Source organism: Lutra lutra, chromosome 1 (genome assembly GCF_902655055.1).
Source record: "Lutra lutra chromosome 1, mLutLut1.2, whole genome shotgun sequence".
Classification (NCBI taxonomy): domain Eukaryota; kingdom Metazoa; phylum Chordata; class Mammalia; order Carnivora; family Mustelidae; genus Lutra; species Lutra lutra.
This window is the reverse complement of record NC_062278.1, coordinates 93078628-93104114: the sequence shown is the minus strand read 5'-3', so window position 1 is coordinate 93104114 and position 25487 is coordinate 93078628. Positions and strand designations below refer to the sequence as shown.

Sequence of the window (25487 nt, the reverse complement as noted above, 5' to 3'; positions counted from 1 at the left end):
GAGAAAAAAAGACATTGCAGAATTCTAATGATAGGAAAGAAAAAAATAAAAAGCTTTCAAACTAAGGAAAGGTTTCTGGTCCATGAAAGATATCTGTTTATGGAATGCTTTTGACATGCATATGTGCTAAATTGCTTGAAATTAGGGAAGAGAATAATTAGCGTGATTTTTGTGTTCCTATCACTTATGGTAACCCAAAACCATGTGCATTCATTGTGACCAGCACACTGAGGCTCTCTACTGAAGTGTATTTGAAGAGCACAGACCTTGGATGCTAAGTGCTTAAAATAGTGTGTGGCATGGAGCAGTTACTTAATAAATATTTGTTGAGTGAATGAATAAATAAACCTACCCCATTCTACCTTGTGATGTGTATAAGTTCAATATATTTTTATTATGAATAGATCAGTGGGTGGGTGGATGGATGGGGAGATACATGGACTGGTGAAAGTATCCCTGTAAGTGGTTCTATTTGACATTAATTTTCAGAATCTGGAAGCTCATACTCATCAGGAGTGAATGAGGGCAGTGAACTCTGTGTCAGTGATATGTTAACCTACTGCTAGCTTTGGCATGGGAGAAAATCCCTAGATTTTCTCAGCAAATTGGATTGTTGTCTCTCCGTAGTTTCTAACTGGGACTTGTAGTCTTGTCTCGGGCAAGTCCTTATTCACAGAGTAGGGATAAAAGGAGAAAAACTTTCTTTCCTCATTTCATTATAAAATACTGCTATAGGAAAAAAATTAAGGAAAAAACAAATATAAACAACATTCCTAAAAGTTGGCAGAATTTAAAAGGATTAAATGTTGGCTCTGAGAATGTATTGCTTCGTTTTCCCAGCAAGTATGTAAATGTTTAGGCTTACTAGAATTATTTTTTAGCAACCAATTGGTGAGTCTTAAGATGAGTGAGCTCAGTGAGGGTTTTGTGTATTAGCAGTCTCATACTTTGTTAATGGAAATGTAAATTTGTTCAACCCTTTGGAAGAAGATTTGGTAAGATATATCAAAAGCTTAAGAATGTTTAAATTCTGACTCAGCAATTTCTGTTTCTAGGGAATTTCCCTCAGGAAATAATTGGACAAGGGACCAAAGATGTATATATTGGAATGTTCTTTGCAGGGCTATTTCTATAAAACAGCAAAGCATTGGGAACAATTGAAATTTTTAATAATGGGGCCATAAATTGCATGTCTTCTCCATAGAATATTGTACAGCCATTAAAAATGATGGTAAAGACCAATATATATTGTATAAGGCACACTTTCACAGTTTGATATAAAGTGGAAAATGCAATATACAGAGATATGTATATCATGACACCATTTGAAGAATAATACACAGTTATTTATCTTTCTGCCCAGAAAAAAAAAAATCTGACATGTTGATGGCATTATGGAGGATTCTAAATTTTTGCCTTATTTATATTTTGTATTTTCTTTAATAAATTGATATGAATTATTTTGTGTGAAATGAAATTTTAAAAGTGTGTTGACATAATTATGCTTTGCTATTTGAAAGTACATGATCTCAATTTTAAAAAAGGCTGTCAAGTTTCTTACAAAGGGTATATTTTTGGAAGTTTGCACTCAGGTTTAGTGCTTAGTTTTCACAGAAGGTACAGTGAAATCTAAATCTTACAAATCTCAAAGGCTGAAGGGAGTTGTACAGAGTCCATTGTTTTTTTTGGGGTGGGTGTTGTTTTTTTTTTTTTTAAGATAGCTCATGAGAACTGACTATATCTCCAGAAAATGCTTTCTAGGCAAAAGGAAAGGATTTTTAGAACATTCTTTGAAAGGTTTTCAGGAAGACAGGAAGATTTTCTAAATGTCTAAAGTTGTGTCCAGTGAGAGAATCAACCAGATTTTCTGAGTGTATTAGCTTTTTTGCAAGAACAATTGGAAACAATGCTGGTTTATTATAATGCTCAGTAGTTAAATAGACATAGCAAAATAAACATGCAAACATCGTCTTATAAGGGCTGCATGAGAATATATTTTCTATTAGATAATACATTGTTCATTTTTAAATACTTTTTTTTTTTTAAAGATTTTATTTATTTATTTGACAGACAGAGATCACAAGCAGGCAGAGAAGCAGGCAGAGAGAGAGAGGAGGAAGCAGGCTCCCTGCCGAGCAGAGAGCCCGATGCGGGGCTCGATCCCAGGACCCTGGGATCATGACCTGAGCCGAAGGCAGAGGCTTTAACCCTCTGAGCCACCCAGGCGCCCCCATTGTTCATTTTTATTATAAAAGAAGTTCTAAGAGATGCTGGGTTACTAATTTTTACTCCAAAAGACCAGAGAATCTTGACTAATAGAAGTGAGAAGGTATACTTTCAAACAGTTAGGAGTTTTTGTTTGGAAAGTCTACATTCAAATTGGAACAAATTGTCTATGGGAAGAAGGTGATATTAAAGCCATACTTCTTATTAAAGTCCAATTAAAATTTCAATTGAAGGGACCAAGAATTAATTATTTTATGCTTATGTTTTATAATGAAATCAAATTTCCTAAATTCTTAGTATTTCCCTAGCTATACTAAATGTAGGCTTGTGAATCTAGCTTGCTGTGGACGTGACTTCAACAACAACTTAAAGTTGGTATAATATTGTTTAATGTAAAGATAGCCTTACATCTAGATTATCTTATTAGACCCTAATATAAACTCTGAGAATTGTTATCACTGACTTATGGTCACGCAAATATTATGTAGCAAATTCAAGCATAATATCCAGATGTTAACTAAATTGGTATTAATTTAGATATATATGTATACTTATATATACATGTATTTTTTTTTCTAAAGATGGTTCAAAGAGAAGTTCTTTTGGCATTCAGTACTGAATCTAATACAGGTCGAGAGTTTATCTCAACTAAATCATAGTATATGCAAGCTCATTTTTAGATTGAGGGACTGTCTTATCTTTCTTCCTGTGGAGTTACCTTCTACCAAGAAGTCCAGGATAGAACCTCTGGCTCACCTAAAATTCATAAAGTAGGAGAAGTGGCTTACAGGGGCAACTGGGTGGCTCAGTCAGTTAAGCGTCTGCCTTCGGCTCAGGTCATGATCCCAACATCCTGGGATTGAGCCCCTTGACAGGCTTCTTGCTCAGTGGGGAGCCTGGTTTTCCCTCTGGACCCCCCACACTCATGTTCTCTCTCTCTCTCAAATAAATAAAGAATTAAAATCTTATTTTTAAAAAAGTGGCTCACAGTGACAAAATGTTGGTCTTGCCTGGATGAAAGAATTTTTGTTTCTGGAAACATGTAGATAAACTTTACTTTTGCTGGGCTCACTTAGAACCATTTCTTGTCTGAGGAAGAGCCACTGAAACCATGTGCACAACTGATATTTCATATGAAGCCCGAAACTAGTATCTGCTGCCATGACAGCAACTGTCAGCAAAACCCAGAGTTTCACGTGATCCTGTTCGCAGTCTTCTTTTCATATTCTTTGGACCCACTGAGACGTCCCTTAGAAGCATTTAGTTAGCAGCTAGCCACCGTTGATATATAGGATCAATGAACTAAAATTAGTAATTATGTACACTTCCTTACACACACACACACACACACACATACACTCGCATCAACAAATGAATTTAGCTAAATCCTTAGAGAAGGGTCATTGCTAAATGATGACATTGTATATGGAGTTCTATTCTTTAAACTAGTTAACAGGAAATTAACATTTATTGAGTATAAATGTGTTATAATCACCTTAAATTATCCTGTGTGGTTTGCATAAATTATCAGCTAATCCTAATAACAGCCCTAACAGTTTGCATTATCCCTATTTAGAGGCCTAATAACTGAGGCTGAGGCTTTGAGCTCTAACTGTACAACCACACAATCCTCCTGGTACCATGTGTGATGTGCATAATATAATGGAATGAGTGAATTAATTCTCTTCCCAGGACATAAGTGGGAACCACTGATAAAATGAGCATTAACTGTGTGGTAAAATTCAATGCATGAGTGCTTTTAAGTTTGTGTAAAAGATCACATACTTTCATTGTACATTGAACTAATTTATTAAACCTGGAATATAATAGAACTAATAAACACAAAACACATACCGATCAAGGCATGATGCTTTTTGAAACACATTAGAAATTTTTAATAAAAATAAATTTCTCAATTTTAGCCAAAGGTATGGCAAAAATTGGTTTTATTTTCAAACTTAGATCAATGAACAATCAATAATAGAACTGTCCAGTATATTATATAATTGCTCTTTTCTGTCAAACTTCATAAATTGGGAGTATTTCTCAAATCTTCTCCCAGTGCATATTGGCATTATTAATGCACAGAAAATTATGCAGTTGATTGTGTATGTTACTTTGGGAAGAAAATTTGTTGTCTTTGTTTATGGTCCATTTGCAATTCCATATTCTAGGATATAAAAAAGATTTATTTTGGTATTTATAAGTCAAAACAGTTTCCTGTTCCTGAAAAAAAATTCACTAACTCATAAGAAAATACTCTGAGATTCAGCTTTATAATGTTTTAAACATAATATAAGATAATAACATAAATATAAGAGGCTCATTGATGTCATTATGTAACAGTTTTGAAATAAAAAATCAACATTGACTTATCGTTCAGAAACAGTTTGCAGTTTGGCTCAAATGGAGTGTTTTTAGGATCAGATTTCTTTCTTCACACTTGAAATCTGGGTCACTGAAAAATTTCCATCTCTCTAAACTTTTTGGACTAAAAATAATTTAACAGGGGCGCCTGGGTGGCTCAGTGGGTTGAGCCGCTGCCTTCAGCTCAGGTCATGATCTCAGGGTCCTGGGATCAAGGCCCACATCGGGCTCTCTGCTCAGCAGGGAGCCTGCTTCCCTCTCTCTCTCTCTGCCTGCCTCTCCATCTACTTGTGATCTCTCTCTGTCAAATAAATAAATAAAATATTAAAAAAAAAATAATTTAACAAAGAAAAGAATGATGGACTTCTGAGTAGTTCAAAGGGCTGGATACCAATTATTTCTCAGAAAATTAAGTCAATTAATTAAAAACTTAGACCAAATTCTATTAAACACTTGATTACTTAGTTTTTGCACACATAATACCTTGGTTCATCTTTTTTTTTTTTTCAATTAAACCTTTATATTTTTAGAGTAGTTTTAGACTCATGACAGAATTAAGGGGAAAGTAGAGAGATTACCGGTATATCCCCTACCCTGAAGCATGCCCAGCCTCCCCCTTTATCCACATACCCCACCAGAGGGGTATGCTTGTTACTGTTGAACCTACATTGACATATCATAATCACCCAAAGGCCACATTTTACATTAGGACTCATTCTTGGTCTTGTACATCCTATGGGGTTTGGACAAATGCATATTGACATCCACCACGATGGTATCATACAGGGTGGTTTCACTGCCCTGAAAATCCTCTGTGCGCTGCCTATTCATCCTCCCCACTCCAACCCCTGGCAACCATTGAACGTTTTACTGTCTCTATGGTTTTGCTTTTTCTAGAATTTCATGTAGTTGGTATCCAACCAAGCAACCTTTTCAGATCGGCTTCCTTCACTTAGTAGTATGTGTTTACGTTTCCTCCAGGTCTTTTCATGGTTTGATAGCTCCCTTCTTTTTAGAACTTTTTAACAGAATATTCTGTTCTCTGATGTACCACAATTTATTCATCCATTCACCTATTGAAGGACATCAACTTGGGTGCTTCCAGGTATTGGCAATTATGAGTAAAGCTGCAATAAACACCCTGAAGACCTAAGTTTTCAGTTCATTTGGGTTAATACCAAGGATCATGTTTGCTGGGTCAGATAACAAGAATATGATCAGTTTTCTAAGAAACCACCAAACTGTCTTCCAAAGAGGCTGTATGATGTTACATTCCCATCAGCAATGCATGAGAGTTCCTGTTCTGGATCCTTGTTGGCATTTACTCTTGTCAGTGTTCCAGATTTTTGACCATTCTAATAGGGTGTGTAGTGACATCTTGATGCTTTAATTTGCATTTCCCTGGTGACATATGATGTGGAGCTTCTTCTCATAGGCTTTGTGCATATCTGTGTACCTTCTTTTGTGAGGTATGAATATGTACACTGGAGGCTGAAATCTTTTTCCACTCTGTTCAAGTCTGCGAAATTCCATGAAAGTGTCTCCAGTATTAATTTTTTGGGTTATAAATAAATCTTAGCAAGTAGGCAAACTCACAAATACAAAAATTGTGCATATTGAGAGTATTATATATATTTTTAAGATCTTACTTATTTGACAGAGAGATCACAAGTAGGCAGAGCAGCAGGCAGAACGAGAGAGGGAAGCAATTTCAATCCTGACCTGAGCCAAAGGCAGATGCTTAACCTACTGAGCCACCCAGGTGTCCCTCAAATAGTAATAATATTAAAAATATAATATTCTCAGGGCGCCTGGGTGGCTCAGTGGGTTAAGCCTCTGCCTTAGGCTCAGGTCATGATCTCAGGGTCCTGGGATCAAGCCCTGCATTGGGCTCTCTGCTCAGCAGGGAGCTTGCTTCCCGCCCCACCCCCAACCTGTCTCTCTGCCTACTTGTGATCTCTGTCTGTTAAATAAATAACTATGTTCTTAAAAAATATATAATATTCTTATTATGAACAGTTTTTATATTTGTGAGTTTGCCTACTTGTTAAAATTTATTTATAATCCAAAAAATTAATACTGGAGATACTTTCATGGTCATTTGCAGACATGCACAGAGTGGAAAAAGACTTCACTTCAATGTACATATTCCAGAGGGATGTCAAACAACATGATACTCTGCCTTTTTATTCTAGCTCTCATTCTGCAAACAAGTATCCTATTTGTGGTCTACTTAGGGCCAGGTTCTTTTCCCATTCTGTGTTTTCTTTGGCGACTTCACTGTTTAAAATGGTCCCCAAGTGTGGTGGTAAAGTTCTGTTTAGTGTTCCTAAGTGCAAGGGGCTATGATGTGCCTCATGGGGAAAATATATGTGTTAGATAAGCTTTGTTCAGTTGGTCATGAATTCGGTATTAGTAAATTAACTATATTAAATTAAGTGTCTTTCAATGGAAACCCACAAAACAAATTTATGAATTGATCAGGTGATGAAAATATTGTGACCAGAGGCTCATAGAAACATAACTCTATATTTCCTCTCACAACTATAGTTCCATACCTACTAATATAAGTATTTGCAAAGTCTTTATAGAGCATAAATACCACTAATAACAAAACTCAATCATATATGGTTTCACTGTCATGGTGTATTTACGGAAGTGGACTTCGTGCTTTCGGATTAGTTTCAGTGTCATATAATTTTACTGGCCATGCTAAACTCTGTTCACCCATCATCTGTAAACTACTATACTAGTTTCCTACTGATGCTATAGCAAATTACCACAAACTTAGTAGCTTCAAACACACAAATGTATCTTACTTTGGAGGACAGAAGTCCAAAATGGGTTTTATAGGGCTAAAATCCTCCTGTTGTCAGGATGGCTTTCCATCTGGAGGCTTTAGCAGAGACTCTGTTTCCTTGTCTTTTCCTGTTTCCAGAGGTGCTTGCACTCCTTGGACTGAAGTGCCACATTATTCCGACTGCTGTTTCCATCATCATTTCAAAATCTCTGACCCTCCTGCCTCCCTTTTCCAGTTATAAGGATATTTGTTATCAAAAATGTCAGCTTGGGGGCCCCTGGGTGGCTTAGTTGTTAAGGGTCTGCCTTTGGCTCAGGTCATGATTCCAGGGTCCTTGAATTGAGCCCCGCATTAGGCTCTCTGCTCAGCAGGGAGTCTGTCTCTCCCTCTCCCACTCCCCCTGCTGTGTTCCCTCTCTTGCGGTGTCTCTCTCTGTCAAATAAATAAATAAAGTCATTAAAAAAAAAGTCAGATTGTAGCCCTGCCAATTATATGCTCTCTGGTCCCAATTAACTTAAATAAAGTCCTGTTATAAAGTAAAACATGTTTATTTGTCTTTGTGTCTTGGAAGAATTGATGATTAGGTCCACATCTGGGGATGGGACAGTGCTCTGGTACTTATGGATGTTTTCATGGTTGTCTTGTTTTTATTCCTACTTCTAGCCCTCAGACCCATGTCAAACCATTTGCATGTCCAGAGAAGAGTTTATGCAAAGGATGACAGAGATTGTTGGTTGGGGCACAAAGGAAGAATACGGAGAGCTCTTTGACAAAGTGGATGTGGCCCAAGATGGCTTCATTAACTGGGACAAGCTGACTTCATTTATACTGTTAGCACTTTATGAGAAAGATGAACAAGCAAAGGCAACTGTGGTTCCCCAGTGGAAAGACCTTGAATTCCTCCCAGTGAAACACAAGGACACCATTCAAAAAGTAATTTTCTTAAAAAGTTCAAGTCGTTATCTGACCATCAGTAAGGAAGGTTTATTGGGAATCTGGGGAGAGAATTTAAAGCTGCAAGAAACACTTCCCATCACTTCAGATGCCACCAAGCTTAAACACCTGTGGGTGACAAGTCTGGTTTCTTTGGAAAATGTAAACAAGGTACCAAGTCTTAATAAATGAATTTACTACTTTATTTTTTAAGATTTCTTTTAAAAAATTTATTTGAGAGAGAGAGAGAGAGAGAGCTCATGAGTGGGGCTGAGGGGCAAAGGGAGAAGACTCCCCGCTGAGCAGGGACCCTGATGCGGGACTCAGTCCCACGACCCCGGGATCAGATGCTTAACCAACTGAGCCACTCAGGTGCCCTGAACTTACTTCTTTAAAAGGGGAAAAATATGATGGGACAGGGCTCCTGACTGTCACTGGCAGTGACAGAGACCTTTAATACCATGCTGTGTTTCTCCTCTGACCTGGAGGGAATGTAAGTGGAGCCAAGTGGGCTGCTGGATTTCCCAGCACCCACTTGGCTGGATTTCTTGGGCACCTTTAAAGGACACAGCTGATAGTGACTCAGATTCTTGGCTTCGTCCCAAATGTGGCCATGCTGCATGGCTGGCTCGTAAGACATTTCTGATTCTTTAGTAGATTCATGGGTCTATATGCAGAGCTGAGAGGCTGTAACAACGCATGGGCACAACTCAGTACAATTACAGGGAGTTGCTTATCTGAGTTTAACTGCTGTTCTAGTCAGTTTCTTAATTGTGATGGGGAGGGTCCACTAAGTACAATCCTTGTATGACTCTACCTATAAGTCAGATAACATATTGAAAGAAAAATCAGTTTATGAGGGGATGATGAAGCAGCTTAAAGAATCCATATTCTTAGTATTTTGTATTAAGCAGATGTCAGACCTCCTATGAAAGTTTTTAAATGCACAAACAGGCAGAGATAATAGTATTAAAAACCAATATTTACCCTTAACAATTTCCAATTCACAGCCAATCTAGTTTCATCTATATCTCCCCACTTTTGAAACCCAAGATATGCAATTATTTAATCTGTAAATATTTCATCTTACTAAAAAAAGTCCCCCTTTTTAGTATAAACATAAAAGTTCTATCACATTTAATATCAATTATAATAATTCCTTATGATCATCAAATATTTAGTCATGTCCATATCTTCTTGTCTTATAATTTTTTGATCATCTGTTAATTCCTAGTTAGATAGTTTGTTTGAATCACCATCTGAATAAGGTCCAAACCATTGTGAATTGTTGATTGGTCTCTTTTGATCTACATGTTTTTCTCCACCTCTTCTTTATTGTTGTATTGTTTTTGTTTTGTGTTTTTTTTTTTTTTAAAGATTTTATTTATTCATCTGTCAGAGAGAGAGAGAGAGCATGCACAAGCAGGCAGAGTGGCAGGCAGATGCAGAGAGAGAAGCAGGCTCCCTGATGAGCAAGGAGCCCGATGTGGGACTCAATCCCAGGGCTCTGGGATAATGACCCGCCGAGCTGAAGGCAGCGGCCCAACCAACTGAGCCACCCAGGCATCCTTCATTGTTTTGTTTTTGCTCTTGCTGTTTTTGTTAAAGACACTAGGTGTTTGTCCTTTAGAGCTTCCCACAGTCTGGATTTTCTGGACTGTATTTAGATAGAGTTGTTTAACTTGTTCACTTGTTCCCCATATTTCCAGTATATTGGTAGTCAAATTGAAAAACTTGATCAGTTTTAGAGTAGTTTGTTCTGGAATAGGGGTTCCTCAGTCAGGAGGCACAAAATGGCTGTTCTCTCTCTTCTTGGGACATTATCAGTTATCACTGATTATTCCTTCATCTATCAATTTGTTTAGGGGTTGCAAGATGATGACTTTCTAGTTTCATGATTTCCTCTTTACAAGCTGAAATACCTCTATAAAAAACTCCCCTTGTCAATTATTTAGCTATAATATAGATCAAATAGAGGCTAACCAACTATTGACATAGATCAAATGCAGGATAAATGACTAATTCTTTACTTTTATTTATCAGCATTCAAAATCCTCTAAAGATGAAAAATGGGTACTACTATCATTATTGTTATCAGTGTCATTAGAAACTCATGAGTTTAAATAATCTGATTTGTTTCAGTTCACTGAGTTATTAAGCCATCCTTAAAATTGTACCATCTTTGGACACTGGGATGGATATAAGGCAATTCTGAGTCTTTTCTGACACAACCATATTTGTCTTTGAAAACTTCTTTGCTCTCTGGCATGACAAAATGTTCTAGGATCATCTTGCCTCTTTATTATGCCGCACACAGAATCAGCCATTTCTCCAAAGACCTGGGTTCTTTTTAGTGGGAAATGGTATGCTCTAATGCCTTGAACATAAAGAATCATCATCATTATCATCATTCATTTCCTAGGTGACATGCCCTGCTCTATTAATCTTCTCAAGGTCACCATAGATGGGTATTATTCCCTCTTTAAGAATGAGAGTCTAGGCAAGGGGAGGTTGTGGAATTTGCCTCAGGTCACAAAGGATGTAATCAGTGTTGCAAGATTTGTAAACAGAGGCTGCTTGATTTCAGGATCTGTTTCAGAGTCCTTGCTGCCTCTAGAGTGGTAGCTGATGTAGTATCCAGTTCCTTCTCGCTAAGGATCTGGTGTTAATGTTAACTGTATCGATTACAGCATAGTTCAAGTCCAGAGTTTCTTTTATATCTGTGTGCAGCACTCTGTTTTATTATCATATAATGTTTGTGTTGTTTTATTGTTATGATTATGTTGCATTATTTCCTCTTTCCAGGACTGATGACTAACTCTTAGCCTTTCCTTTGCACTTAGTCAACAAGGAAGTTTAAAGAATGTTGCTTTTTTCTTCTTTTCTCAAACAGGTTTATTGAGGTATAATTACACAAAATGCACTGCACAAATTAAAAGTGGATAATCCCAAGCAGATAGATTTTAATACATTTAGATACTGTGAAAAATCAACAGTACAATGGAAATAATGAACATATTCATCATCCTCCAAAGTTTCCTTGAACCTTTTTGTAATCCCCTATCTATCCCCTCCCATCTCTCCTTGTCAGGTAGTGACTGATAGACTGTCACCACACAATAGTTAGCATTTTCCAGAGTTTCATATAACTGACATTATACAGTATGTACTCTTTTTGGTCTGATTTCTTTAACTTGGCTCGGTTATTTTGAGATATATCAGTTGTTTATCTTTTTATTGTTGTGTTATATTTTATTATGTGGATATAGCACATCCTTACCAACATTTGATATAGTCAGGGTTTGTTTTTTTCCCCATCTCTTTATTTTAGCCGTTTTTTTTTTTTTTTTAAGATTTTGTTCATTTATTTGACAGACAGAGATCACAAGTAGGCAGAGAGGCAAGCAGAGAGAGAGAGAGGGAAGCAGGCTCCCCACCAAGCCCAGAGATGGATGCGGGGCTTGATCCCAGGACCCCGAGACCATGACCTAAGCCAAAGGCAGAAGCTTAACCCACTGAGCCACCCAGGTGCCCCTATTTTAGCCATTTTAATAGGTTTATATATATATTTTTTATCTTACTATGGTTTGAATTCACATTTTCCTAATGACTCATAATATTGAACATATATTTCATATACTGATTTGCTACCTATATATCCTCATTGGTGAGGTGTGTGTTTAAATCTTTTGCCCATTTTATTGTTGGGTTTACTTTGTGGAGTTTTGAGAGTTCTTTATATATTCTGGATATATACATTTATCAGGTGGATAATTTACAAAATCTGTATCACAGCATGTGTTTTGTCTTTGTGTTTTCCTAACACTGTTTTTGGTAATATCATTTTCAGATTGTTCATCACTAGTGTGAAGAAGTAAAATAGATTTTTAGAAAATGATCTCATATCCAGCAACTTCCCTGAACTCATTTATTGGTTTTGATCATTTTATTGTTGTTGTTATTATTTAGGATTTTCTATGTTTAAGATCATGTCATCCACTAATAAAGATAGTCTAACTTCTTCCTTTCTCATCTGGATGGTCTTATGTCCTTTCTTGCCCAATTTCCCTTCCTGGAAATTCTAGTGTGGCGCTGAACAGTACTGGTGAGAGTGAACATCCTCATCATGTTCCTGATCTTAGGAAGAATAGTTTGGTTTTGGTTTTGGTTTTTGGTTTTCCACCATTTCCACCATTAAGTATGATAGCAGCTATGGGTTTTTTGTGTATATCAGGTTGAAGAAGTTTCCTTCTCTTCCTGGTTTATTGAGCATTTTTTTTTTTTTCATGAAAATGTGTTGGATTTTTGTCTAATGCTTTTTTTGGTATCTATTGAGATAATCATACAGTTTTGGTCTTTTATTTTATTACTATAGAATATTACATTGATGATATTTGTATGTTAAAGTAGCCTTGCATTATAGTATAAATATCAGGGTTATGTATGACAGTATGTAATTTTTTTATATGTTGTTGAATTCTCTTTGTTAGTGTTTAATTGAAGATTTTTACATCTATATTCATTAGGAAGATGGAGCTACAGTTTTTTGGTGATGTCTTTGTGTGGTTTTGGTAATGATGGTACTGGTTTCATAAAATGATTTGGGAAGTATTTCCTCCACTTTTTATTTATTTATTTATTTATTTATTTATTTATTTATTTTTGGGAGAGTTTGAGAAGCATTGGTGTTAATTCTTCAAATGTTTGGTCGCATTTATTAGTAAAACCATCTGGGTCTGGGATTTTCTTTGTGAGAATTTGTTTTGATTATCATTTCAATTGTTTTACTTACTATATGTCTGCTGAGAATTTCTATTTGGTTTTGAGTTAGTTTAGGTAATGTTTTTGTCTGGGAGTTTCATCTAGGTTACCTACATTGTTGGCTTTCCATTGTTTATGATATTCTCTTATCATCCTGTTTTGTTTCTATCAGGTCATCAGTAGGGCACTCTTCTATTTCTTATTTTAGCAATATGTATTTTCACCTTTTTTAAAACCTTGGGTTAGCTTAAAGTTTTGTCAATTATATCATCAAATTTATTTACCCTTTTAAAAATAGTTTTGGGATTTTATCTGACTTGTGAGCGCTACTTAGAGTTTTTATCAACTGATTTTTATGAAAGCCTCTGCTTGCTTTGTAAAACATGGTTTGTAAAGCTTCTGGTATGGCTGTGTGATGCTGTCATCCTCTGTCTTTGTTTTTTCTGTGTGATTAGTCATCTCCTCTCCCACGGATGGAAGAGGTTGGCAGGTGCATGAAGTGGGGATACGGAAGAAAGCGTGGTCAAATGCCTTTAATGGGAAGAATTTTTTCTTGGTTAGTGTCCAAAGTTAGAATAAAGTGCAGTTGTGCCACCATACTGTGTTTCTGACCCTCAGGGAACAGTGTCTGCTTTGGTGCTAAGATTTGCATGTCTCCTTTGTATACCCATTTCCCTAAATTCATCAGAAATACTTTCTGATTTTCTCTTTGCTACTTTAGATAGCAGTGGCTTTTACGAGTAAAGAGATTTGTTTCTATGATCTGCTGTCCAAAGGAGAATTTCCTTGTCAATATAAACTCCAAGGCCTCAAAGGAACGCCAATTTGTATGGAATATTGGTATGACCCCCTTGATGCCAACGAATCAGTTCTTACTTTTGGGGACATAACTGGAAAGGTAAGTGAGGGAAGGAAAGATTGAACTATGGATTTAATTATCAAACTGTAGCTCGGTATAGAAATAGAATACAAAGAGGGTGACCTCAGAATTTATAGATTTGAAGGCCACACGTGCTGGACACGGAAAATGTGGATTAGGTAACAGTTCCTTTTCTTGCTTATGAAACCAATCTTCGTGTGGTTTTCTTGCCGATTGTTAAATACCTAAAGTTATCCCTTATGACTCTTTCAAACTAATTATTCTTCTTATCATTTAAAAGGCTCCTTGTATCAGCCTCCTGGGTAGTGCTTGTTTCCTGTATCATGTAACAATGGGATAGATGCATTTGAGAAGGCAGCACAGAAACCCAGACATTGGATATGATGATTCATCTTCCTATCACATTCCACCCAACTGCTGCAAGATTATTACTTCCCGAATGACACAAGAATACGCCCACGAACTCTGAAGTAGTCTATTTTGAACAATTTCCTTTCCTAATTGTGAAAACTTTGCATTCTTTGTGTGCTTAATAACAAGTGTATCATCGAAGCAAATAATGAACTGCCCTTGGTAATTGCTTTACCAACATGGTTCTTGTTCTGTCTTTAACTATAACTGCTGTATCCTTTAAATACTACTGAGGAAATCCCCATTAATTCAATATCTATTCCTTATTAATCTTAAAAAGAAATTTTTTTTTTAATTTATTTGACAAAGAGAGGGAGAGTGAGCACAACCAGAGGGAGCAGCAGGCAGAGGGAAGAGGGAGAAGTAGGCTCCCCGCTGAGCAGGGAGTCTGAGGCGGGGCTTGATCCTAGGACTCTGGGATCATGACCTGAGCTGAAGGCAGACACTTAACCGACTGAGCCATCCAGGCGCCCTATTCCTTGTTAATCTTAAGGAACATCGGATCTTTTACAAAAATTACACTGCCCATGTTTGTTTTTCTTTTAACATCTCATTTAAGGTTCAAGCAATTGCTTTCACGATGGCCTTGATTTCCCTGTTTGAGCGTCCTGCTGGTGCACACGAAGATGAGGAAGGCACTGTGACCATTAGCTGGGCAGAACTGCTCTCTGGATATCACAAATGTTGCTACACATTAGAGCATAATCTTCATCATGGAGACTGGGTCAGGCAAGGTACTGAGTTTGAACAGTAATGAAAGAAATAGTCACCTTCAACTTCCACATTTATATTTGTTGATGAAAATGTTTGCCACAAAATGTTAGTCTCAAAACCAGTTATTGGTTGTCTGGAGGTTTTGGCCTGGACAGTCTGTTAGCTCCTGAACACTAGCAGGAATTTTTTCTTTTCTTTTCTTTCCTCCTAAAATGTAATGCAGTTAATTCAAGAGAACTGTGCACTCAAAACATCTCAAGAGAAGAGAGAAAATGGTCACAGAATCCATTTAACTTCAACCCAGCTCTGATCCTAAAAATCTCCTCTGGTCACGTCTGGGACTGATTAGAGACTGTAAGACGTTCCCTCAAAATCACTCCTTTGTTTTCTTCATGTTTTCATGAAAGTGTATTAGTTTGACTATCTTCAAAATGGATCTTCTTAATTTTCTTTTTTTTCCTCTTTGCTGATATAATGACTGAGTTCCTCTGATCTAGAGTACTTGAGCAGTAGCTCTCTGTGTGATAGGATTATGTTATAAAATAGCATCTATGGAAAGCTAGAAATTTCATAAAACCTTATCACCAGAGAGATACAAAAATATATCTAATTTTTACAGAATTTGCATGTGATGGTTCATATGTGCAATATCTGCTCTGATATCTCTTTTGGTCCAGACCCTAAAGACTATGGTCATTTTTTCACTTCTAAATTGCTACATTAAATTGTGCCCATTGAAAGGAATGGAAATTAACAATCTCTTTGACTATTATGTCATAGGCCTATTCCTAATATACTTCGAAGGGGGAGGCAGTCAAATGGACCCAGCTGTTGGCACTTATTACCATTTTTGTGTAACATCCATGACCCACACAGTAATATCCCACATGATGAACTATAGGATCTGTATTTTTTTTCTTCAATATACAGCATATCATGTCTTTCTACTTATCCTTTAGCTCTGGCATTATATTGATGTGGGAAAAACAAAAGATGGTATTTTTTGTTTATCTACTGTGTGTCACAGGCACAAAATTATGTGTTAATATTTGCACAACAAGGAAACGAGAATCATAGTGCTAGAAGCTGTACAGAACTATTGCAGCTCCTTTGAAACAAGCATGGTAATTGAAGTATCGTTGACACACAGGGTTCAATTAGTTTCAGGTGCACAGCATAGCAATTCCACAAATCTGTGTGTTCTACTGTGTTCACCACAAGTGTAGCTACCTTCTGCTACCATACAACGCTATTACAATATCTTTGACTTTATTCCTTATGCTGAAACTTTTATTCCCATGATTTATTCATTCTCTAACTGGAAGTCTGTATCTCCCTCTCCCTTTCACCCATTTTGTCCCTCCCCCACCCCCAGCAAACTTCAGTTTGTTCTCTGTCCTTATGGGTCTGTTTCTGCTTTTTGTTTGTTTGTTTATTCATTTGTTTTATGTTTTAGATTCCACATTTAAGTGAAATCTTATGGCATTTGAGTTTCCCTGTCTGATTTATTTCACTTAGCATAATATCCTCTAGGTCCATCCATGTTGTGGCAAATTGGAAGCTCTCATTCTTTTTTATGGCCAAGTGTTCCATTGTGTGTGTGTGTATGTATGTATGTATATACACCACATCTTCTTTATTTTCCGTATGTTATCTATTGTAAATAATGCCATAAACAGAGAAGTGCACGTATCTTTTTGAATGAGTATTTTTGGGGTTTTTTGGGATAAATACTTAGTAGTAGAATTCCTGGATCATGGTGTCACTATTTTCATTTTTTGAAGAATCTCCATACTGTTTCCCACAGCAGCTGCACCGGTTTGCCTTCCCACCAACAGTGCACAAGCGTTCCTTTTACTTGGCATCCTCACCAGTACTTGTTTCTTGTTTTTGATTTTAGCTATTCTGATAGGAGTGAGGTGGTAGCTCAGTGTAGTTTCGATTTGCATTTCCCCGATGATGAGTGATGTTGAACATCTTTCATGAGTCTGTTAGCCATCTGTGTGTCTTCTTTGGAAAAATAACTATTCATATCCCCTGTCCATTTTTTAATTGGATTATTGTTATTTTTTTTAAAGATTTTATTTATTTCTTTGACAGACAGAGATCACAAGTAGGCAGAGAGGCAAGCAGAGAGAGGAAGGGAAGCAGGCTCCCCGCTGAGCAGAGAGATGGATTCGGGCTCTATCCTAGGGTCCTGGGATCATGACCTGAGGTGAAGGCAGAGGCTTTAACCCACTGAGCTACCCAGGTGCCCCCAGATTATTGTTATTTTTTGTATTGAGTTATAAAAGTTCTTTATATATTTAGGATACTAATTCCATATTGGATATATCATTTGCAAATATCTTATTCCATTCAGTCGGTTGCCTTTTCATCTTATAGATGGTTTCCTTTGCTGTGAAAAAGTGCTTTATTTTGGTGCAAGTCCTTTAGTTTATTTTTGCAAGCATGATATTTTAATATATAAAACAAAGACTAGATTGACTATAGTAATAAAGTAATAGTTCCTAAAATCTACTTGTAGTGGATTATCTGTTATTGAAAAGGTTGGGGATATGAACAAGCACAGTTTAAATTTAATATTATTTTTTCTGAATAGGAAATACTAAATACGAAATACTCTCTTCATACTCAGAGGGTTCCCACTCTAGACCCTGTCATAGTTTCATTGAAACCTCTCCAAAACCAACTCGGCTGTAAAGTAACCACTTACAAGTCTGTTAAGTCTGTAACATTGTTGGAGAAGAATTTTTCTGTAGGTCCATGTGAACTCATTGTTCATCGTGTTTCCAAAATATAATTCTGATCTTTCGTTCTCTCATCTACTGACAAAAGAACATGGGGAACTTGGTTTAGTATCAGCACTATAATTCATGTTTCTGACCAAAGAAATCCAGCTTTGAACTCTGCCTGCTAAATCACTGCGATTAGGAATTGGCTACAAAAAAGTTTTACATGCAAACAAAATATCAGGGATCTTTGCTATCTAATTTGGATTACACATGTCTTAGCTCTGTGAATAAAAACTCATTGTAATTATTTTTGGAAAAATAGCTGAAAAAAATATATTTACTTTAGTCAGTTTGTTTAAATTCCAGACTCAGTGTGTCAATCAATCAATAATTATTTATCTTTTATGTGCTTTAAAACTGTCTTAGGCATTGGAGACTGTAGAAGAAAGATTAATTATAGCCCTCAAGAAACTGAGGATATGAGCAAGAATAAAGGCTAATATAAAATAGTTAGAACATTATACAATGGTATTGAAAATTAACTACTAACCTATATAAACAAGATATTAACTCCTACAGTAATGCTTAAGCAGCAAATTTATGAGGAAAATCTTTAAGGGTGGGTGGTACTCCTTGAAGGAGGGTAGATGGAGGGAAAAAGAGAGCATGGTGAACATGAGTAAAGGGAGACAAGCAGACCTAATGATGGGTGGAGGGACGAGATGGACATGGCTAGATTGGAGGCTGAGTATTGAGAAAATAAATGTGAATAGATCTAATTGGGACATATGTTGGAAATCTTGGCAGTTTGCCCAGTTTTTGTTTGCTAGAAAGTGAAACAGTGAAGTACTGAAGGTTTTTGAGGACACTTAGACCCAATGCACATGGCATTTAAGGAAGATTTGTTTGGGAGTTCTGTTTGGCATAGGTTGGAGGACAAAGAATGAAACTGCAGTCAGTTTGGTTAGTTAGAAGGCTTTTGATTAGGAGAAGGTAGAAATGATAAAGCTAGGAAAGAAATAAGCAATCTTCTGAAATAGGAATCTTCAAGGACTTGAGGTCTGAACATGTGGAATGATGAGTCATTTTAGCATGTTCTACAGAAGCATCAGTTTCTCTTTGCAGATCACAGATGCCCTCTTGGGCCCAATGGTCAGATTCTTCCCTGCTCCCCTTTTCAAAGTGGACTATCTGTAAAGGATCCCTTATTCTGGGATAGTCCAGATCCTGTCACCAAAGAACAGTCTTTCTCGCCACTATTGCTCCTGAAACTTCCCTTGCCTTTACCAAACTGCTTCTTCTGCTTCTTCTTCTACTTAATTCAGATGGATTTTTGCTTAGATGATTTGAAGGGTTCTCAATTTGGGCTTTGCTCCTGGCTTTTTTTTTTTTTTTTTAAAAGATTTTCTTTTCTTTTCTTTTGACAGACAGAGATCACAAGCAGGCAGAGAGGCAGGCAGAGAGAGAGAGAGAGAGAGGGAGGAAGCAGGCTCCCCGCCGAGCAGAGATCCCGATTGCTCCTGGCTTCTTAAGAATCTTGCTTTCATGGGACGCCTGGGTGGCTCAGTTGTTAAGCATCTGCCTTCAGCTCAGGTCATGATCCCAGGGTCCTGGGATTGAGCCCCGCATTGGAAAGCCTGGTTCTTCCTCTCCCACTTCCATTGCTTGTGTTCTCTCTCTTGCTGTGTCTCTCTCTGTCAAATAAATAAAATCTTTTTTTTTTTTTTTTAAAAAAAAGGATCTTGCTTTCAGATGCTCCTCAATCTGTGAAATGATCCTAAAAATTTCTGTACCTGCATAAGAACTTTTGTCTTGCCTGTCGTAACTCTTTCAAACCCATAGGAAATTTGGATGCCTCACATGCAAACCCCATGTATACATAAACTGAAAACTGAAACAATCTTCTTAGAACATACAATAAGTCCTTTCTTCTCCTTACCTAACACATGGTATATTGTTTTGTCAGTTTTTCCCTTTCTCACTCATTTTTAGCAACTTACTTTTGATGTGCTTCAGTTTTCTTGGTATATGTATGTTTGTGTGTTGATTCTGCTTGGAATTCATTGAGATTCTTAGATATATGGTGCTGTGGTTTTCATTAAATTTGGAAATTTTTCTATTGTTATTTTTTCCAACATTTTCTGTCCCCCTCCCCCTTTTTTCCCTAGGACTCCTATTATATATATCTTAGATGTTTCGTATTACCCTACAAATTATGGAGACCTTATACATTTTTATTCAGTCTTTTAAAAAATTGTTTTAAATCACTGTGCTTTAGGTTACCTAGATTTTATTTCCATGTCTACAAGTTCCTGTTTCTTTTCTTCTGAGATGTTGCAAAGTGGTTTCAAAGGCTGAGGCTGCCTTTCTGGTTCCTGTGGGGGCAGACTTCCTCAACCCCTAGTTGCTAAGGGGTGAGAGTTCTGCAGAGAGTCATGGTGTGGCCACACTCAGAGGAGGAGCCAGGGCAGCAGGGGGTCACCTCGAAGAGCTGCAGCATGGGTGAGGTCACTGTCACAGTATGGATAGCACCACCAAGCCATGAGGGTAACATTGCCACTCCAGTGGATTTGAAAGGCAGAGATCAAGCCAGAGAGGATTATTGTTGGCTGTTAAAGTTTAATGGAGTTCTCCCGGTTAGACTTTGTATTTCCTTGTTATCTATTACCCCTTTCTTCTTTCCTATTTCTCCCTTTCGGAATGGGAGTTCCTATCACATGCCTGTTCCACCATTTCTTCAGGAAGTAGACAACTTGTTTGATTTCCTAAGTTCACAGCTTGGAAAGGAATTGTCCTCAGGATGACTTGTATCCTAAATCTTATCCTTACCTGATTTGTTTTAATTTTTATTATTATTATTTTTTAAAATTTTATTTATTTGACACAGAGAGAGATCACAAATAGGCAGAGAGGCAAGCAGAGAGAGAGGAGGAAGCAGGCTCCCTGCAGAGTAGAGAGCCCAATGTGGGGCTTGATCTCGGGACCCCGAGATCATGACCAGAGCCGAAGGCAGAGGCTTAACCCACTGAGCCACCCAGGTGCCCCCCCCCTTATCTGATTTAGATGAGACTTTGAATTTAGACTCTAGAGTTGATGCTGGAATGCATTAAGTAAGACTTTTGAGACTATTGGGTGTAATTTGCATTTGAGAAGGGCATGGATGGGGGGAGGGGCAGAATGTTATGGACCAACTGTTTGTGTCCCCTCCCAAATTTGTATGTTGATATTCTAACCCCAGTATGATGGGATTAGAAGAGAATGCCTTTGGGAAGTGGTTAGGTCTGGAGAGTTTAGCTCCCATGAATAGAATTCATGTCTTATAAGAAACCCCCAGAGAGTCTCTTGGTTCTTCCTAATGTGAGGACACAGCAAGAATTAGGCCACCCATGAACCAGGAAATGACCCCTTACCAGGCACTGAATCTGTCAGCACCTTGATCTTGGACTTTCTAGTCTCCAAAACTGTGAAAAATAAACATCTATTATTTAAGCCACCCAGTCTGTTTTATTATAGCAGCCTGAATAGACTAAGACCTTGCATAAATACTATTGAAAAATATTGCAAAAGAAAAGGGAGATACCAAAAGAAATTCTGCTAAATATTAGTAGATATGAATTTTGTTAAATAAGGGGTTATTTATGGTTAAAAAGTGATTGGGGTAAAAAAATTATAAATATTTAGTTTAATAATACTATATGGATGGATATTGAGGAAAATGAATAGAGAAGATAATTTAAAAAGGAGAAAGTACAGAATATAGAAAGGTGAAGAGTTTTTATAAGATTTTCCCTTATTTCAAATTTTAGCTTTTTAGAGTTCTCCTGGTACCTTTGAAAGGAGGACACACTTCAGTCCTAATCAGCGAATGAATGCCCATTTCCAGATTTAGCAATAGAGATTAGAAACTTAAATACAACTTTTTTTTTTTGTTTGTTTGCAGCTCAGTTATTTCAGTATGAGGAGAAGGAAAGAAATGTTGAAATGAAGAAGCAGGGAGAAAGAGAAGGGCAGGAGTCAAAAATAGAACAGTGGGCTTAGTACTACGTATGCTCCCTGGTCCACAAGACTGATCCTACTGGGAGTAAGCAACCAATGGTTGGTTTCATTTGATATATATGTATGTGTGTGTGCTTGTGTGTGTGTGTGTGTCTATATATATGTATATATATATATATATATATATATATATATATATTTTTTTTTTTTTTTTAACCCCAGCAACATGAATTGATATTCTTAGAACTCCTCAAGAAATATTTTGGCTGATTTTATTCTTAGTGTGAGGAAAGAATATACAATTGATGAAAGAAAGAGATACATGAGCAAGTATGTAAGTAGTATGCAAGTATGCTAAGGATAAAATATTTATAAAGCTGAAATGTCAAAGGAAAAACTTAGTTTCAGACATAAGAGTATTAGCTTACTGCTTTAAGATAAGGTTCAGATTTCTTATTAAAAATTTGAAGGAGAAATGTTTTCATCTTTTCTGGGTAGTTCTGTGTCATATTTTAATAGAAAAATAATTACATTCTGAAGTGCTTATAAAGTAAGGACCAAGATTTTATGCAATAGTGGAAAGACATAAATGTCTTGAATCTCAGAGAAGTTTTCCCTTTTTTGGTCCTAGATAATTGCCTCCTCATATAGACAATGTCATTGGAAACCTTGGGCACTATAGATTAGAAGTGTAGCTTCTGAAAAAGTGAGCACTAAATTGTCAATAATGAAAACCATTGATTTTCTTTTTTATTACGTTGAAAGTTTTTTTTAAAAAAGATTTTATTTATTTATTTGACAGAGAGAGAGACAATGAGAGAGGGAACACAAGCAGGGGGAATGGGAGAGGGAGAAGCAGGCTTCCTGCTGAGCAGAGAGCCTGAAGTGGGGCTCCATCCCAGGACCGTGGGATCATGACCTGAGTCGAAGGCAGATGCCCCTGAAAGGTGTTTTGTCCCCTTTGTTTGACCATGGCTAGGAGAAGGTACAAAACAGTTTAGACTGATACCCAAATCAGTAATTGCTGCACTAATTAATGCAGGTGTACCAGAGAATTTAGAGTACAGATCCTAGATCACATTTCCTTGGGAAGACTTCACAATCGATAGAGACCAAGTTTGGAAGAGAAATTACATTTAGCGTCTTGTTGTGCCTTGTTCCACTCCCCTGCATCTAAATGAGTCTAGACAAAAAGATGGTACATCCCTGAGTTAGCTAGAACCCCATGTCCTTCCTACCAGTTCTCTTGCTATGTTTAAAGCAGTTGAAATCAGAGTTTTGGGCTGGTGGCCTAGGTTTGAAGAAAGAGGTCTCTTCCTGCAGCTCATTTAATAGCATGGTAGAAGGTGAAGATTCGTTTGTATCATGAACATGGGTCGAATCAGTATTTTGAGAAGTTATTAAATGAATTGCATTATTGTAATATGCTCAGCAGTACTGAATTAGATGCATTTTGATTTTTAAAAATGAAATAGAGAGGGTTATTCTTTCTATCTTTCCTTCTTGAGATGGTAGTTGCTCAGAATGTAGAGGGCCCTGTGGGGGTCTCAGAGAGTGGGACTCCAACTTCGAAGTAAGAAATGCAACTGAAAACAAACGCCCTCAAGCAAAAGAACATCAAGAAAGTTCAAGGTAGGGTGTTTTCCTAATTCCTGCGACTCATAAGGCAAAAAGGCTTGGAAAATGATCATAAGAACTGCTAGATAGAAATGGCCCAATTTTCTACTCTGCTCCAGCTTCTACCTGTTGGCAGATGACACAGAGTGGCCTCGTTCAAGCTTACTCCAGTGTCACCTAATAGCATTACTTACTTGGTTTTCAGGTATCACTTTTCATTTTCAAATCACTTTTCCCACATTACCTAATTGTCATTACGCGGGGTCATTTCAACAGCACAAATGAGGAGAGGGATCGAAGGCAGTCCCCTTAATGCCTTTTTTTATGACTAAGTGGCAAAGAGCGGAAGCATGGAAAGTGAGCATCTTAAGGGAGAGACATGATCAGGTTGTCTTTTTTTTCCCCTCAAAATATTATCTAAAAGTAATTTAAAAAAAGTTTTCCTCTACCAATCTTCAAACTCACTGAGAGTATTAAAAACAAATCATTTTATTTTATCAGTTCAGCCCATTCCGTCACTTGATATTTTAAAAACTTTTTCATCATAACCTTTTGCTGTCTTCCAGAAGTGAGGAACACATTTTTATTTATTAGATAATTTGATTTTAAGGAAATGGCTTTCCCTTCACCTCTTCTTACTCAGACATTCTCAGGAGCTCTGGCATTCCACAATCTAATCAGATACAAGTTATATCTTGGTCTAGAAATAAAAGTGTGAATTGTTGAGCCTCCGAGATGTAACACTACAGGCCCATAAATGTCACTTGGTAGCCTGCAGATTCAAATCTAAAAGCAATACTTTGAATACCAGAGCAGAATGTAGTTCTTTATATGTTTTTCTTTATAGCCTCAAAACTGAAGATGATAGTTGGATATAATGCAGGAACACATGACAAAGTAATTTTCTGGGTGGAAATACTTTATTTTGATTGTATTGTAATGATATTATGAAATTTCCATGGATTGGAAGATATAATTATGGTGTTGTTATACACTTTAGATCTTATAATATTGCTTCACTGAGTCAAGTTGCAATAACCCTCAGCATTTTCTGTAAACAAAGGGAGTATTTTCAGTGAGGTTGCTTCCTATGAGAACAATTGTCATCAGATTTCAGACTGTTGGGACTTCCTGTAAAGTAGCAACAGGGGAGCAGCTGGTGCTCAGAAACCTTTATGACCTGGAAATTAGTTGCTCAGAGGCTCAGAGGGCTCATCTTTATAGGACCTGATCACTTCTTAGGTTTGTCCTTCCCTCCCTCCCTTCCTTCCTTTCTTCCTTCCTCTCTCTGTCTCTGTCTCTCTCCTTTTCTCTTTTGAAAGAAAGACAGGTGACAGTAAAGGATGGAGAAAAAAGAAGGAGGAGATAAGAATACTCTTCCAGAGGATAAAAGCTAATTGCCTTTTGGAGCCAGTGGGTCTGATAGAAATGCAAAGATCCTCCTGACAAAAGGCAGCAAGATCACCTTCCTTGGTCAGGGAATGGAATTTTGCTCCCCAGAAGATGGTGTTGGGTCATCCAGGATGTAGGAACAGCCATTTGCTTGAGTCTGACCATGTTTGTGCCAGGCATTGAGGTCTGGCAATCCCCCTCTAACATTCTAGACCAGTCATGACTTAAATAAACCATGGTTTGGGCATGAGCTGGACCTCAAGGAGCAGCAGATGGCTGATAAGCCCCTGTTTGCCTGCTTCAGATCCAGGAGGCAGAACCCAGGAATTTGGCCAGTTACTTATCTTAAATCTCCAGAATCCCATATGATTATTGTGACTAATGTTGTTTCCTGCCATGTGTTCCCACTGAAAAAAATTTCAAGGCATCCTGAGATTGGGTAAAATGTCTGAATGCAGACTTAGCTGTGACTTCTCATTTTAAATTCTTTAATGGAGGAGGGGGAGGCATTCATTAGTGAGGTATTCCCCTCACATCAGGCTGTGTGATCAAAATCTGGGTTCGTTTTTGACTTCAGGTATTTAAAACAGTTCTATTTTGCTCATGTTTTGTGAGAGACCAACTGAAGATCCTTTTCTTTCTTTCTTTTTTTTTT

At 37.2% G+C, this 25487-nt stretch overlaps 1 protein-coding gene across 5 annotated transcripts in view; it reads left to right on the top strand.

Annotated features, from left to right (window-relative positions):
• Positions 1-25487, top strand: part of WDR49 (WD repeat domain 49) — a 136803-nt gene that overhangs the window by 17663 nt on the left and 93653 nt on the right. For 4 of the 5 annotated variants that reach the window (XM_047695096.1, XM_047695251.1, XM_047695017.1 and 1 more), the window contains 3 exons: positions 8057-8497; positions 13809-13985; positions 14938-15112. In XM_047695096.1, the coding sequence (XP_047551052.1) occupies positions 8057-8497; positions 13809-13985; positions 14938-15112 (793 nt within the window). Of the gene's footprint in view, positions 1-8056; positions 8498-13568; positions 13644-13808; positions 13986-14937; positions 15113-25487 lie in introns of those variants that run through there. The other variant, XM_047695343.1, reaches the window with a different exon arrangement.